Source organism: Pelophylax lessonae, assembly GCF_965119305.1.
Source record: "Pelophylax lessonae genome assembly, chromosome: 6".
NCBI lineage: Eukaryota > Metazoa > Chordata > Amphibia > Anura > Ranidae > Pelophylax > Pelophylax lessonae.
The window spans coordinates 157,232,556-157,250,743 of record NC_138773.1 but is presented as its reverse complement, the minus strand read 5'-3'; the positions used below and the strand labels follow the sequence as shown (position 1 = coordinate 157,250,743).

Genomic DNA, 18,188 nt, shown 5'->3' with positions numbered 1-18,188 from the left:
ACTTTCGCAAGGCACTGTGTGTGTGTGTGTGTGTATTATATATATATATATATACATACACACACACACACACACACACACACACACACTGAACAAAGACAGGAAGGAGGGCTCACCATGGCACATGGAAGACAGGAAGGAGGGCTCACCATGGCACATGGAAGACAGGAAGGAGGGCTCACCATGGCACATGGAAGACAGGAAGGAGGGCTCACCATGGCACATGGAAGACAGGAAGGAGGGCTCACCATGGCACATAGAAGACCGGAAGGAGGGCTCACCATGGCACATGGAAGACAGGAAGGAGGGCTCACCATGGCACATGGAAGACAGGAAGGAGGGCTCACCATGGCACATGGAAGACAGGAAGGAGGGCTCACCATGGCACATGGAAGACAGGAAGGAGGGCTCACCATGGCACATGGAAGACAGGAAGGAGGGCTCACCATGGCACATGGAAGACAGGAAGGAGGGCTCACCATGGCACATGGAAGACAGGAAGTCTCACTATGGCACATGGAAGACAGGAAGTCTCGCTATGGCACATGGAAGACAGGAAGTCTCCCTATGGCACATGGAAGACAGGAAGTCTCCCTATGGCACATGGAAGACAGGAAGTCTCCCTATGGCACATGGAAGACAGGAAGTCTCACTATGGCACATGGAAGACAGGAAGTCTCACTATGATGCATTTAAGGCAGGAAGGATCAAAGTATGACCCATTTAAGGCAAGAAAAAAAATCAAAGTATGACACATGTAAGGAAGCAAGAATCACAGTATGACACATGTAAGGCAGGAAGGATCACAATAGGACACATGTAAGGCAGGAAGGATCACAGTACGACACATGTAAGGCAGGAAGGAGGGGGGGAGGAGACTCGCACAGAGGAGAGCTGTACTGACAGAGGCACGTATTCTGACCACGCTTTCATAGCGCAGCAGCCATGATAAACATGATCAGCTCTCAGGATGGAAATCAGGGCCAGGCAGGATCAACCAGGTACTGTAGAAGATAGAAAGGGGCAATTGAAAAAGCAAAAGCACTATGCTACAGCTGGCACCTTAAAGGGACTGGGGAATTTTTTTGGTGGGGTGGGGGTAACTAATTTAAGAACTGTACAAGTGAACAAGCTCTCACACAGATATAGACTATACACAAACATTAGTCTAACCTGCACTTGCATGTAGAGATGAGCTTCCTGTCGTTCTTTTCGCTTTTGAGCTTCAATCCGCTTTTCTTCTTGTAGCCTCTCGACAAGTTGCTGGGGTATATCATGATCCGTGACAGGCTGCAAAACCTCACCTAACAAAGAGATAATCCGTTATATAACAGTCAAATTATATCAGATGCATCCGCAATTGGGATTTACGGAGATCTAAAATGCTCACACACACTGGCTTGCACATCCTTTATAACCCCAAAGTACAGACTCCGGTAGGATAAAAACTGATGTTGGGTTACAATTAGCTTTGAGTCTTCCCGTTTTTTTTTTACTACTTGGGCCCCACGCACACAGGGCGTTTTTGCAGCTGCTGCTAGGAGCGTCAGACGTTTTTTTAGTAGCTTAAAAACGCCCCTCTATGTTATTCTATGGCCTCACGCACACACAGGCTCTTAGGAGCTTCAAGTGGCATAGGCATTTTTAAGCTGAGAAAAAAAAAAAAACAGGGCCTGCGCGTTCTGAGGACTAGCGTCAGAGCTGTAAAAACGACTGACGCTGCTAAAGGTTGCTTATACAGCGTTAAGCCACGTTATACTTTTTTTTATGTGAAGATCAATGGTTTTCTATGGGAGCCCATTGATTTGAATGGAAGTCGCATCACAAGTCTGATCAGCGACTTGTGCTGTAAGGATCTTGCGCTGTAAGGATCTTGAGGCGCCAAAATGGGAAAAAACTGCATGCCCCCCCCCCCCCCCAAATTCCATACCAGACCCTTAATGGAGCATGCAGCCCGGCAGGCCAGGAAAGGGGAGGGGACAAGCGAGCGGCCCCACCCCCCCTGGACCATGCCAGGCCACACACCCTCAATATGGGGGGGATGGGTGCTTTGGGGCAGGGGGAGCTCTGCACGCTCCAACCGCAAAGCATCCTGCCCCCATGTTGATGAGGACATGGGCCTCTTCCCGACAACCCTGGGCCGTGGTTGTGGGATTCTGCGGGCAGGGGGCTGATTGTAATCTAGAAGCCCACCAGATCCCGGACACCCTCTCTATGTGAATGGGTAGGGGGTACCCCTACCCATTCACCCCATAAAAGGCAGTGTATGTAAATAATGACAGGAGACGTTTTGAGAAGTTTATTAAAAATCTTCATCCGGTCTTCCTCCGACGATGACTCTGGTGATTATGCAGCTTGTTATATAGCCATTAGGGGTATTGCTGCCCGGTGAGGTCATCCAGAGACCCCCCCCCCCCCATATGATGACATACGGGCAGGGTCTCCTGATGTCACCGGGAGGCCACACCCCTAATGGCTATATAACAAGCTGCATAGACCAAAATCGGCATAATCACTGGATACATCGTCGGAGGAGAAAGGAGACGGCCAGAGGGGAGAAGGCCCGGATGAAGATTTTTATTAAACTTCTCAAAACGTCTCCCGTCATTTAAATACACTGCCTTTTATGGGGTGAATGGGTAGGGGTACAATGTACCCCATACTTATTCACATAGGGAGGGGGTCCGGGATCTGGGGGGCCCCCTTGTTAAAGGGGGGCTTTTAGATTCCGATAAGCCCCCTGCCCGCAGACTCCCACAACCACCGCCCAGGGATGTCGGGAAGAGGCCCTTGTCCTCAACAACATGGGGGCAAGGTGCTTTTGGGTGGGGGGGTGCAGAGCTCCCCCTGCAACAAAGCACCCACCATGTTGAGGGCGTGTGGCCTGGTATGGTCCAGGGGGGGTGGGGTCGCTCGTTCGTCCCTCCCCTTTCCTGGCCTGCCAGGCTGCATGCTCAGATAAGGGTCTGGTATGGATTTTTGGGAGACCCCACGCCGTTTTTTAGCTCCCCTCAAAAGCCATACCAGACCCGAAGGGCCTGGTTTGGAGCCTGGTGAGGACACCCACGCCGTTTTTTTCCCCCCATTTTGACGTGGAGTTCCCACTCAAGATTCTAAGAGCGCAAGTCACATCACAAGTCGGATCATGCTGGCTTGTGATGCGATTTCCATTCAAATCAATGGGCTGAAAGCCGTATCAAAGACGGCTCCTAGGCAAATGATTTTGAATGGAGGCAAAAAAGACGCTGCTAAAAGCCAACGTGGTCAAACATGCAATAACGCCAATGGAAAAAGCTACTAAAAGCACATTTTTACAGCTGCTTTTTCTTGGCGTTAGAAGTGGCTCTGCAGCTCATTTTTTCTGACGCAATGTGTGCATGGGGCCTTAAGCTCTGAAAAGTTTTGCCCCACTTTAATGACCAAACCATTTTTGTTGCCATCTGGCATTGTGCTGTTTAAAATGGCAATAGCGCGGTCATGCAATGTATGCAAATGTAATTCATTATTTTCACACAAATACAGCTCTTCTGGTGGTATTTAATCACCATTGATTTTTTTTTTGTTTGAATTGTCTACTATATCAAACAAAAAAAAAAAAACATTCTGAAAAAATTAATTTTTCTACTTTCTTTTATCAAACATTTTATAAAATCAAATGTATTCATAATTTTAAGCCAAAATGCATTCTGTTAGGTCTTAGGCAAAAAATACAATAAAACAAAATAATTTTTTTACTTCAATACATTCCTTGCATTAAGGTAAAAAATGTTGGTGTCAGCATCCCCGCCCCCCCCCCCCCCCTCTCTTAATTACCTGAGTCCTCATGCGATCTAGCGCTGTGCACGTTTGCAGCTCTTCTCTCCCCTCACTTCTGGGTCTCGCTGGCTTTGCTATCAAAGTCAGTGATGAGGGATTTGGAATTGAAGGCACGAGTGCCTCCCCCCATGGGAAGCAGCTTACTATGGGGGCACAGGGTAAGGGGGGGGGAGAGGCCAGAAGCGCTGGCGGGGGACCCGAAAAGAGGAGGCTGGTGGCCGCTCTGTGCAATTCCATACCATTCAAAGTATACACATTTATTTAAAAAAAATGAAATAAATTACCTTTATACTCACTTTAATTGGTTTGTGTAAAAATTAGTGTCTACATACAATGGAATGGATATTTAAAAATGTATCAATTCTGATGTACTGACATCCTATCAAGCTTCCTGAGGTCCCTAAAATGCCAGGATAGTGAAAATATCCCCCAAATTACTCTTGTATAAAAAGTAGACAGTCTGAGGTATTTAGTAAGAGGCAAGGTGAGTTGTTTTGAAGTTTTATTTTTTTGTCAAATATTTTGGAAAATTTATTAAAATGTGCGTTTTCCTCTTTTTTATATTGTGGGTGGGACTAATCGGGGGGGGGGGGAGTTCACACTTTGCTGTTATAAAAATGATCATTGTAACAGCAATGATTTGAATAGTTATGAAAAAGTTACATTCATAACTAGGATCACCAGTGATCTGTGACTGGCTACAGCTAATCACATGGTACAGGGTGCAGTGATTGGCAGAGGTATCATGACAGCTTTGGGCAATTCATAACAGCATTGTCAATAAATGATCAAGTGATCGCGATCCCCCGGGCCACTCAAAAAGGCCAGGTACCGGGATCCGCAATACACTGCATCCTGTGGACACATCGGTCGTGGGATCAAAACGCTGCATGCCCAAAACTGTACGAGCGGCAAATGGTTAATAAATCATCACTTTAAATTACATAGCTACATAGTTTATGAGGTTGAAAAAAGACATCAGTCCATCCAGTTCAACCTATGATGTGTGTGTTTGCTGTTAACCGTACATTGTGTACCCCTGTATGTTGTGGTCTTTAAGGTGCCCATCTAATAGTTTTTTGAAACTATCGATGCTCCCTGCTGATACGACTGTTTGCGGAAGAGAATTCCACATCCTTACTGCTCTTACGGTAAAAAACAGCTAAGTATTTTAAGGTTAAACCGCCTTTCCTCTAGTTTTAGTGAGTGGCCACGTGTCTTATTGTATCTCCTTTCTCTGAATAGTTTGTTCCTTATGCTAGGGTCGCCAGTACAGTATTTGTACATTGATATCATATCCCCCCTCAATCGTCTTCTCCAGAGAGATTAAGTTCAGTGCTTGTAGTCTTTCCTCATAGCTGATGTCCTCCATTCCCCTAATTATTTTTGTTGCCCTTCTCTGGACTTTCTCCAGTTCCAGCACATCCTTCCTGAGGACCAGTGCCCAGAACTGGACAGCATACTCCAGATGTGGCCGGACCAGAGTCTTGTAGAGCGGGAGAATAATCTCTTTATTTCTGGAGTGAATTCCCTTCTTTTATACATCCCAGTATTCTGTTGGCTTTGCGTGCAGCGGCCTGCCAAGCCTGTTGTCTACCAGTACCCCAAGGGTCCTTTTCCATCCTAGACTGACCCAGAGGTTCCCCCCCCCCCCCCTAGTGAGTAGCTTGCTTTCTGGTTTCTGGCACCCAAGTAAATTACTTTACATTTTTTTAACATTAAACCTCATCTGCCATGTAGTTGCCCACCCCATAATTTTGTTCAGGTCCGCTTGTAAGGTTTCCACATCCTGCATAGAAGATATTGGCATGCTTAGTTTAGTATCATCCGCAAATACTAAAATTGTACTCGATATCCCCTCCTCTAGATTGTTTATGAATAAACAGGATTGGTCCCAGGACAGAACCCTGGGGGACCCCACTTTCCAAACCCGCCCAATCCGAGTACTCCCCATTAATAATTTCCTGTGACAGTATAAATAAAAATATAAAAAGTGCCTGTGCAATCTTATAACCAATGCTCATATAATAACTTAGTAGGATGGATAAACAATATATATTACTGTGAGATACCGTGGTTCCTCTTAAAGTGCAACGTGCTGATGATAAATATACTGTATAATATACCACTCAGAAGATAAATAAATAAAATATAAAAGTCCAATGCAAGCAAGTCCATAGAGTGAATACAAAATGGTAAGTGCAAAAAACGTGCTCAAACACTGCCGGTGTGGGGATAAAAGTGCTGCGTGCCGGTGATCCTTGGGTTCTCACTCTGTGCCCAGGGGTAAGGTAGCACACTTACCGGAAGGTGTGGATTCCAATGGCATACGCCAAGAGGAATCGAAATCGCTTTGTCTGCTGCTCCTGTATATCGATAGGTGGGTGGACGATCTCCTTATGGATATAGGTAAGCGTTCAGCATGGAAGAAAGAAGGTAGAAGCTCCTCATAGTGTAAAAAGGTTTTTCCTTTTATTAAAGGAAAAACCTTTTTACACTATGAGGAGCTTCTACCTTCTTTCTTCCATGCTGAACGCTTACCTATATCTATAAGGAGATCGTCCACCCACCTATCGATATACAGGAGCAGCAGACAAAGCGATTTCGATTCCTCTTGGCGTATGCCATTGGAATCCACACCTTCCGGTAAGTGTGCTACCTTACCCCTGGGCACAGAGTGAGAACCCAAGGATCACCGGCACGCAGCACTTTTATCCCCACACCGGCAGTGTTTGAGCACGTTTTTTGCACTTACCATTTTGTATTCACTCTATGGACTTGCTTGCATTGGACTTTTATATTTTATTTATTTATCTTCTGAGTGGTATATTATACAGTATATTTATCATCAGCACATTGCACTTTAAGAGGAACCACGGTATCTCACAGTAATATATATATTGTTTATCCATCCTACTAAGTTATTATATGAGCATTGGTTATAAGATTGCACAGGCACTTTTTATATTTTTATTTATACTGTCACAGGAAATTATTAGGGTAGCGCTGTCTTTTATATATCCATTATTTACCTATGAGATCACTACCTCGGTAGTGTTCTTGAATACTTGCTGCTTCCCAAAATACCATAACTAAATACCTAGGCGCGAGTACACCATCGTTTTTCACTCCCCATTAATCACAACCCTTTCCACTCTCCCCTGGAGCCAGTTCTCTATCCAGGTACTCACCTTATGGTCCATACCTACCTTCCTTAGTTTGAACAGTAAGCGTTTGTGGGGAACGGTGTCAAAGGCCTTTGCAAAGTCCAGATACACCACATCCACAGGCTTACCTTTATCTAGGGATGCACCGAAATGAAAATTCTGGGCCTAAACCGAAAATGCAGGATGCCCTTGGCCGAAAACCGAAAATGACTTTTCCCCCAAAAATTTTTTAAAATAGATAGAAGATGGGCATACACCAAAAACAGGCAGCGACATACACCTGTAGCTGCCACCCTGTCACAGTATATGTACTGTGACGGGTTGGCAAGTGGTTAATTTAATTACCAATGGTATTTCTATTATGCAGCATGAGGGGGGTTAATGTATTGTCACTGCTGGTCACTCATCTATTAGTGACCGACCAGTGGCAGTTAATTAACCCCTTTGTGCTGCATTAGTGCAACCAGTGTTGTTAATTATCACTGATACTGGTTAGACTAATGCAGCACAAAGGGGTTAATTAACTGCCACTGGGCGGTCACTAATAGATGAGTGACCAGCAGTGACAATACATTAACCCCTCATGCTTCCTAATACAAATACCATTGGTAAGCTGCCTCAGCTCCCCCCCCCCCCCCCATCCATCCCCCCCCCCACTGCCTCAGCATCCCCCTCGGCAGTACACCCTCCCCCCCTCTGGCTCAGCGTCCCTCCTCGGGTGTCCTTCATTCAAAAGAAGCGCCTCTGGCCGGCGGCTCGTCTCCCGGTGATGTCACTACTACGATGTGATTATGAATGAAGTGACACACCGGGTGGGAGGGCGGGGCGAGCGGCCGCTAATAGATATAACTATGTGAGCCTTCACTTCCCTGTCAGCGGGACTGTGTGTGAATGAGAACTGACCTGACACCGGGCAGGGGGAGCAGCCGCTAAAAACTATAACTATGTGAGCCTTCACTTCCCTGTCAGAGGAGATACATGCCTGACAGGGAAGTGAAGGCTCACACACTTACAGCTATAAGCGGCTGCTCCCCCCGCCCGGTGTCAGGTCAGTTCTCATTCACACACAGTCCCGCTGACAGGGAAGGATCACATAGTTATATCTATTAGCGGCCCTCCCGCCTGGTATGTCCCTTCATTCATACACAGATCGTAGTAGTAGGGACGTCATTGAGAGGCGGGCGGCCGGCCAGAGGCGGGACTTTTAAAACCTGCGCTGCGCCCTCCTCCTTCCTCTCGGCGGCCATATTAATTTCGGCAATGTTAACCCATTATCGGCCGAAATGGGATAGGCTCATTTTCGGCCGATAATTTCGGTGGCCGAAATTTCGGTGCATCCCTACCTTTATCTAGGTGGCAGCTAAATTCATCATAGAAGGTTAATAGATTGGTTTGGCAAGAACGATTTTTCATGAATCCATGTTGATTACTACTAATAATACCGTTTTCATTGCGAAAGTCTTGTATGTGGTCCCGTAACATCCCCTCCAAAATCTTGCAGACTACTGATGTTAGGCTGACCGGCCTATAGTTACCCGGGATATATCTCGGCCCTTTATTAAATATAGGGTACCACGTAGGCTTTTTTCCAATCAGCTGGCACCATACCCGTCTATAAATTATCCTTAAAGATCAAGAATAATGGTCAGGCAATCACATGGCTGATCTCTAAGAACCCTCGGCTGCAAACCATCCGGTCCCGGTGATTTATTTATGTTAAGTTTCCCTAGTTTAGTTCTAAGTCTATCTTCTGTTAGCCATGACGGTACTACCTGAGGTGTATTATTTAGTTTGGCCTTACAACCTGGGTTAGTGTAGCCCCCCCGATTCTTTTGTGAAGACTGAAGAGAAGAAATTATTTAACACTACCGCCTTTTCTCTGTGGCCAAATCTCCTTTGTCGTCTTTTATGGTGCCAATGTGTTCTGGCCTCGCTTTCTTACTGTTTATATACTTAAAAGAATTTCTTGCAGTTATTTTTACGCTCTTCCGCTATATGTCTCTCGTATTCTATTTTAGCCGCCTTGATTTTGTCTTTACATTTCTTATTACACTCTTTGTAATGCTTGAATGCTACCAATGACCCATCAACCTTGTATTTTTTGAAGGCATTTTCTTTAGCATTTATATGCATTTTTATTTTGGAGTTTAGCCACCCAGGGTTTAGTTTTGCTCTTTTAAATTTATTTCACTTTGGAATGCACTGCCTAATCCCTTTGTATGGTCACTGTTTCCTAAGTTGCCCCGTATTTCTATATCCGTGAGCAGGTCTGTATTGTTGGTAATCAGTAGGTCAAGTACCGCATTGTTTCTTGTCGGTGCATTCACCATCTGACCCATGAAATTGTCCTGCAAAACATTTAGGAACTGCCGAGCCTTGGGTGAATGCGCGGTTCCTTCTGCCCAGTCTATATCTGGATAATTAAAGTCCCCCATTATAATGACATTTCCCATCCTTGCTGCCAATCTATCTGTAAAAGGAGGTCCGCCTCCCCCTCCTCCCACTGGTTGGGGGGGCCTATAGCATACGCCCAATATTACCTTCCTCACAGTGCCTTCCCTTTGAAGTTCTACCTCATCCATAGCTCCATTATTAATATCATCCCTCATTATTATCATCCCTCATATTTACCTGTACACTGTTCTTAATTTACAGACATACGCCTTTTTTACCTTCTCTATCTCTGCGATAAAGGGAATACCCCTGAATGGTCGCCATCCAGTCATGAGAGCTGTCGAACCAAGTCTCCGTTATCCCCACAAAATCTAAGTCCTCCTCAAATATCAGCAGCTCCAGCTCTCCCATCTTGTTGGCCAGGCTTCTGGCATTGGTATACAAACCTCGTAATTTTGACCGGTTACAAATATAATCTTGCTCTCCACTGGCTAATTCTACATCTGTACCCCCCCCCCCATCACCTAGTTTAAAACTCCCTTTAACTTTATGGCCATCTTCTCACCTAGCACGGCTGCACCCTCCCAATTTAGGTGCAATCCGTCCCTACCAAAGAGCCGGTGGCCGACTGAGGAGTCGGCCCAGTTCTCCAGGAACTCGAAACCCTCCTTACTACACCAGCTCCTCAGCCACTTGTTAACTTCCCTATCTCCCGCTGCCTCTCGTGGCTCGAGGTACAGGTAGTATTTCTGAAAATGCTACCTTGGAGGTCCTACTCAACTTAGCTCCCAAGTCCCTGAAATCGTTTAGGACTCTCCATCTTCCTCTGCCTAAGTCATTGGTACCCACGTGTACCATGACCGCTGAGTCTTCCCCAGCCCCACCCAGTAATCTGTCCACCCGATTTGCGATGTGCAGAACACAAGCGCCGGGTAAACAGACTGTTCGGCGCTCATGGTCTTTGTGACAGATTACACTGTCTGTCCTTCTAATAATTGAGTCCCCTACCACCAGAACTTGTCTTTCCTTTCCCTTTCTCCCGGCCTCACTGGAGGATTTCTTCCCCAGGCAGCTAGGGGCGTCGCTCTGCTCCAGCAATGCTGGTCCCTGACTGGTTTCCCCAACATCACGCAACGGGCGTATTTATTGGGGTGCTCCAGCCCAGGACCGGCCTCCTTGCCTTGTTCCCTTCTACCCCTCCTGTCACCCCTCTACTCTGCTCTGATGCCTGCACCTCCAATACTCCGCCCACCTCTGTGCAGACCCCTGCCTGCGCCTGACGGGTGCGATCCCAGCTCTCCTTCGGTATGGACATTCGTCTCAGTGTTGCCAGCTGCTTCCCGGGAAGCAACGTGCTTACATTTTGCGCATTTGTATTCGCCATTGATCGCATGATCGAGGAACGCATACATATCACAAGATGCACACCAAATCACATCTCCACACCCGTCGGGCATTGTACCTACTAATCTAATGGGGATTCAGTAATTTAAGTCTATCCAGTGTGGCTGTTTCCTGGCTTCCTAACTCTACCTTCTCACCCTCTGGTACTCCGCTACACTCACTTGACACTCCCAGCCGCACAACACCCCGCCCCAGCCGCACAACACCCCGCCCCAGTCGCACAACACCCAGCCCCAGTCGCACAACACCCAGCCCCAGTCGCACAACACCCAGCCCCAGTCGCACAACACCCAGTCCCAGTCGCACAACACCCAGTCCCAGTCGCACAACACCCAGTCCCAGTCGCACAACACCCAGTCCCACAACACTCAGTCCCAGTCGCACAACACTCAGTCCCAGTCGCACAACACTCAGTCCCAGTCGCAGAGCACAGTCAAGTCGCCTACAGACCCTAGCTATTCCCCTCTGGTTCCCCCCCACCAGCTGCCAAACAGCTGATCGGTCACCTACTCACGTGCTGCTGTTCCGGGTAACCAGCTCACTCCCAGTTCTTCAGCCCCCCTGACCATCCTCCGCCGCTCTGTGGTCCCAGGCTTCCCCCAGGAGGTCTCCCGCATGTCTCCCCCGCAGCTTCTTCTCTCTCTCACACACACACAGCGCTGCCCACACACACAGCTTACGGTCTCTCCTTCTCACAGCGTCTCCCCCGCACGTCCGGCTCACAGCGCCTCTCTCTCTAAATAAGGTCTATGCTCCATTTTACAACACATCAGTTTCTTCCCAGGCGATCAGCCGATAACACCTCCTGTCTTAGGGTGACTACATTCACTCCTCCTCTGCATCTATGGTGGGGCAACTTAGCCACCCTTGTCAGGGCAGCATTGTCAATCAGTGGAGAGGGTGGTGTCGTAGATTTAGACTATACAGTAGTGACTAACAATGTAAAGCCCAGCTCAAGCAAACACTTTTGAAGACGTCACAGCTTTTTTTCTTTTGGATAAAGGATTTACATAAATAAAAGCCGATTATAAGCACCCTTGTCTGTGCTGAAGTGGAACTAAAGGGGGGGGGGGGGGGGGGGGTGTGATTTAACATGCATGCTCTTTATTGCAGAAGAGACACGCAAGGTCTCTTCTGCAAAAAAAACAACTGCTTGTTCACAATCCTCTGCAGAGCATAAACAAAGCTGCATATGTGCAGCTCTATCCATTTTAGGCACAGTACTCCAGAAAAAATGATTCCTGCATGGGAGGGCTGTCATCTAGCACCGGACAATGAAAAAGGCCAAAGACTTTGCGCAAGGAAGAAGCAGGAGAGAATATGCCAATGCCAATGAGGGACCTTGTGGTTGTTAAATTGACAAAGCATTGTAAAGATTCTGACCTTTAGCTCCTCTTTAAATGTTCACTAAATCGCATAGTTCCTAGATTCTTTACCACATCTCCTTCAAGGAGTGTACCCACATCCCATTATTGGATTTAAACCACCAAAACAAGAGGAACTTTTAAGGAAAGTCGTTTCTTCGTACATGGACAGAATATGAAAAATCCATTTTATCTTTATTCTTTCATTACATATATAGTCTGGTTAAAAAAAAGACCATCTAGTTGGGTCGGGATTAAAAGTAACATACAAAAACTAATCGATTAATCGACACCTGATTATGAAAATAGTTGTCAACTATTTTCATAATCGATTAGTTGGCCTGCATAAAGAATGCATTATTTGTTTGCATATCAGGAAATAGAGTGCAGCACACATACAGCTCAGTACACCCCCCCCCCCCAATACATGTCAGTATACACAGTGCAGCACACATACATGTCAGTATACACAGTGCACCAGCCATACATACATGTCTGTATACACAGTGCAGCACACATACTGCTCAGTACACCCTCAATTAGAGATGGGTTTTAGCGTGTTGGGGATCCTACCTGCCCAATGCCGCCAGGAAGCAGACACTGCATACGGCTAAATCACAGGCAGTGAGACATTTCCCGATCTGTGCAGCTGCGGTTTGGGATCGGTCTCACTGTCTCTCTCTGTGTGTGTGGGATCCTAAACATGCTTGAGCCCATTCCTACCCTCCATACATGTCAGTATACACAGTGAAGCACACATACAGCTCAGTACACTCTCCATACATGTTAGTATACACAGTGAAGCACACATACAGCTCAGTACACCCTCCACACGTCAGTATACACAGTGCAGTACACATTTAGCTCACTACACCCTGCATACAGGTCAGTATACACAGTGCAGCACATACATAGCTCACTACACCCTCCATACAGGTCAGTACTGATACCTATTTGGAAAGTCGTAACAGTTTGTTTTTTAGACCAATGAAAAATTATTACGGTTTCTTTATAATTATGAAGAACAGTTCTTCTGTAGCTTTGAAATTGAGCTACTGCAGATCAGTGATTTCTTTGTGCCTTCATTTAACAGAACTCGATGCAAGTCAATGGAATCTCAAAAAAGGTATTGGTTTTAGTATCGGAGTATTTGCATGAGTCCAAATGCTTAGCATCGGCACCAATACCAGTGCAAGTCAATGGAATCTCAAAAAAGGTATTGGTTTTAGTATCGGAGTATTTGCATGAGTGCAAATGCTTAGCATCGGCACCGATATCGATTTAACACTAGTATATGCATTTCTTCTGTCTGTTATTAAAGTACATTAGATACTTTGTTCCCTCACCACTACAAATTCTGTGTGGATCCTCTGCTGGAAAGGATGTAGCAGTGTGCAAACTATGCAATGAAAAACAGGGATATTTTAGTTCATATATAGTCCATCCTGAATTTGTAGTGTTAATATGTGGTCACACCCTTTTAGCACCTGATAGGTTAAATACATGTACAAGTAATTGAGATTGGAGCACAAGTATAGTTTTTCTCATCATATAGCTGGTTATTTGTATTTACCACTGCATAGAGATATTTAAGAATAAATTGTCTTTTTTTAATAAACTTTACATAGCTAAATTATAGGCCACACTGAGTTTTTTTAATTTTATCCAATTAATCGAAACCATAAAATCGGCCAACTAATTGATTATGAAAATAATCATTAGTTGCAGCCCTAGGACACACATGTACAGACACACACAGCCCTTCAGAAAAGTTTTAGCACAGTTCCTTTCCTCATTCAGCCAGGTACTTCGCTGTAGGGGGAAGCAGAGAGCACAGCACACTCCTCTTTACTTTCACTTTGCTGAGGCTGACTGAGCTCCCTCACAATACCGATGTACAGTTTGGCAGGAGATTGGTCTCTTCTGATGGCCCTTCTCTCCCATGATCCCGCGGCACACCTGAGGACCTCTGGTGGCACACCAGTGTGCCACGGCACCCTGGTTGAGAAAGGCTGGTTTAGAGGAAAGCGATGTAATCTGCAAATACGGAATGATTTCTTCACAGTAAGAGCTGTGAAAATGTGAAATATATTCCCTCAAGAACTGGTTCTGCCCAGCTCAGTATATTGTTTTAAAAAAGGCCTGGATTATTTCCTAAATGTACATAATATAACTGAATACTAACATTTATAGGTAAAGTTGACGCAGGGAATATCTGATTGCCCCTCTGGGGATCAGGAAAAAAATTTTTTTTCCCCTGCTGGAGCAAACTGGATCATGGTTTGCTGTTTTTTTTTTTTTAATCAGTTTGACAAAAAAATAAAATACATTAGACAATTACTCTATCGTAACAGAAAAACTTAATGTTAGGACTTCACTTCTGCCCTGAAAACATGTGTTTTTAGACTTACTGTAAAAATCCATTTCTCTGATGTTCATTTACAGACACAGCTTTTGTCATTCTTGACCATTGGGTTATGCTGCCCCCTACAGAAGTAGGATACTAGGCAGAAAACTTCTGGCTACACCCATGGGAAGTCCCAGGGGGTATACTCCGTTTTCAGGCTATAGTCACTCAGTTTTCTTACAAGCAGTGTCAGGAGAATTATAACACCACAGAGGGGTAGGTGCTTAGTCCATCAATTATCAGAGAAAAGGATTTTACAGTAAGTCAAAAATCCTATTTTCTCTTTCTTTTGACAGACACAGCTCTTGTCATTCTTGACCATTGGGACATCCCAAAGCAATGTTAAACATGAGGGGTGGGAAACAAAAAAAAAAAAAAAAAAAATCATTGAATCACAAACTGATAATGCTCTCTCTCACAGCAAAGTGAAGAAAACACTGGTGACTGGCACATATTGGAATGTGAAGAAAGTACCCTTGATATCTAGATGTGAGGAAATCCCCTCGACGCAGGGATGCCACCACCGTTCGAATGGACTATTGTGCACTTCTGTACCCACACAAAACAGTTTAGCGTCTTGAGGTTCAGGATTGGACACGCTTTGCCTTCCTTCCTGGGGACTGAACAGGTTTGAGTAAAAATCCTAAAAAAGTTAACAAGTTGGAACTGGGACAATCACCCCTTGAAGGAACAGGTTCATGTACTGCCCCAAACAGACCCTGTAACTAGTCTGGGGACAGGTGCAGGTTGAAAGGACAAAACCTTGCAGGGGGATAAGAGCGAAACGCAATCTTGTAACCAGACCGAATGACTGAGGACCCACTTGTCCTGTACCAGGAAGTCCACGTCTGGAAACCAGTGAAGACGCCCCCCACCCCCCGATACGGATGAGGGCACACCTTCATGCATAAGAAGCCTGGTCTGCGGGTCTGGAGAAGCCTGCTCTTGGCTTGCCAGACCAGGTTCATTTGAATCTGCCAGAAGATGCCCTGAAAGGCTTCGAGCCCTTGTCAGTCGACCCTGAAGGAAGAAAAAAACGTATGAAAGGAAGGTCCACGTCTACGACGAGGTTCCTTGCCCTTAGTAGGCTGCGGAAGAAAGGTACTCTTCCCCCGTGAGACCTTTAATGTGGTCATCCAGGGTAGCTCAAAACAGGCGATCTCCTTGAAAGGGAAGATCAGTCAAGGCCTTTTTATCAGTCTGGTCTGCGGACCAGCATTTGAGCTAAAAGACACGCAGAAGAACTACGCCAAAACAGAGAGGCGAGTCATCAGGGAAGCCATAAACCAGGGGTAATTAAATAAAATTCATGGGGGTCCGGTCGGAAAAATTTTCTTCCAGCGGAGGTCCGAGTGTCATATTGGTGCTATAACTCCACATGATAGCCTCCACATCGCAGGCTCTTGTGCACGTCACAGTGCCCACACACACTCACACACCCCTTTAGGGCCCACACACAGATCACGCTTTGTCTTTTTTTTTTTTAAACTTTATTGAAATGTCAAAATTAAATTTCCTTTGTTTATGCGCCACAGCTCCGTTACAGTGCATAGAAACAGTATGCATTTTGCACTGCACTGCACTCAGGGGTACTGTTGCAGTGTGAATAGGACACTTGGAAAACAATTGTTTTCGATTGCCCTTGCAGAGATCTGTTTTGCTAAGGCAGAAATCACAGACCCCCCTTTTACATCAGTGTCCTCAGTGCCCTCATTCACATCACAGACCCCCCTTTTACATCAGTGTCCTCAGTGCCCTCATTCACATCACAGACCCCCCTTTTACATCAGTCTCCTCAGTACCCCTCTTTCACATCACAGACCCCCTTTTACATCAGTGTCCTCAGTGCCCTCATTCACATCACAGACCCCCCTTTTACATCAGTGTCCTCAGTACCCCCCTGTCACATCACAGACCCCCTTTTACATCAGTGTCCTCAGTACCCCCCTTTCACATCACAGAGCCCCTTTTACATCAGTGTCCTCATTCACATCACAGACCCCCCTTTTACATCAGTGTCCTCAGTACCCCCGTCACATCACAGACCCCCTTTTACATCAGTGTCCTCAGTACCCCCCTTTCACATCACAGAGCCCCTTTTACATCAGTGCCCTCATTCACATCACAGACCCCCTTTTACATCAGTGTCCTCGGTACCCCCCTTTCACATCACAGACCCCCTTTTACATCAGTGTCCTCGGTACTCCCCCTTCACATCACAGACCCCCTTTTACATCAGTGTCCTCAGTACCCCCTCCACATCACAGACCCCCTTTTACATCACAAACCCCCCGATCACAGACTGACCCATCTCTGACCCCCATCACAGGCCCTCCACAGACTGACCCATTACAGGCCCCCAATCACAGACCAACCCATCACAGACCCCCACCACAGAATCCCCCATCACAGACTGACCTATCAAAGAATCCCCCCACCACAGAATTCCCCCCAATCAGACACCCATCACAGACCCCCATCACAGTACTCTCTTGATATTAAACTCCTGTCCTTTTCATAACAGCACAGCACTCCCCCCTACCCACAGAGCCCTACCTTATTCACACAAGATGGAAAGCACTGCAGCCCTGGACAAAGAGTGGAACTTTTCACATTAAAGGTGGGTGATTGATTGCTGGGACCGCCCCACTGCCTAGCAACCAATCACCCGCTTCTTAACTTTAAAAGTCCCGCCCCTTTGTTCAAAGCGGCCGTGCTTCATGTCTTGTGTGAATAAGACAGGAAGTGTGGGGAGGGGGCAATGCAGCTCTACTATGGAAGGGACGTCTGAACATAGCGGCAGCGCAGGCAGGCAGGGGAGCTGGCGGCGGGGACAGAACAAACCGGCAATTACTTGGCGAGGCTGCGGTCCTGGCAAAAAGGTTACTGGGGCCGGAACCGGACCGCCATTTAGTGACGCCTGCCATAAAACAAAGAAACTGCAGCCCCTGGGCCAGCTGGTCCGCTAGTTTAGAAAAAGGCAGCGAGGAGCATTTCTCCCTCCAGATCATGGCATAGGAGCTTAGCCCGCTCAGAGTTTGCGACACCAGAGCAATGGTAAATACCGACCTCATTGTGGAACCAATTAAGGTGTACATAGTGCAGGCAAAAACAGTAGCTCTCCTGCGCTCAAGTGGTATGCAGGAAGGGGAGTGGTCTGAATGGTCTATTTAGCACAGATAAGGCGGTCCTGCTGCCCCCCCCCTGGACCAAGGGTATCCGAAAACACTGCAAGTCAACAAGAGAAGGGCGCACCGATCTTGTGCATGACCACTAAAAAAGTTTATTATAATCCAAATAGGTAGCATACATTGTACTCACAAACGTAAGATGTATATATGCATGTAGGAAATAGGAACCAATCGCCTCCAGAACACTTCTCTACTGCTGGATAGAGTTCACAATAACCTGGCTTACGCGCTTCGAGGGAGAGCCAAAATTGCCACTCAAAATTGGGTCTGAGGAAGAGGGTCCATCCCTCGAAACACGTAAGCCAGGGTATTGTGGACACAATCACACCATCCAGCAGTAGAGGCGACTGGTTCCTATTCCCTACATGCATGTATGTATACATCTTACGTTTGGGAGTATAATGTATGCTGCCTATTTAGATTTTAATAAACTTTTTTTTTTTTA

The 18,188-nt window shown here is 46.3% G+C and overlaps 1 protein-coding gene across 5 annotated transcripts in view; it reads right to left on the bottom strand.

The window, feature by feature from the left end:
* USP7 (ubiquitin specific peptidase 7) overlaps positions 1 to 18,188 on the bottom strand; it is a 666,343-nt gene that overhangs the window by 302,504 nt on the left and 345,651 nt on the right. For all 5 annotated transcript variants that reach the window (XM_082260831.1, XM_082260832.1, XM_082260833.1 and 2 more), the window contains one exon: positions 1,174 to 1,304. In XM_082260831.1, the coding sequence (XP_082116957.1) occupies positions 1,174 to 1,304 (131 nt within the window). The remainder of the gene's footprint in view (positions 1 to 1,173; positions 1,305 to 18,188) is intronic.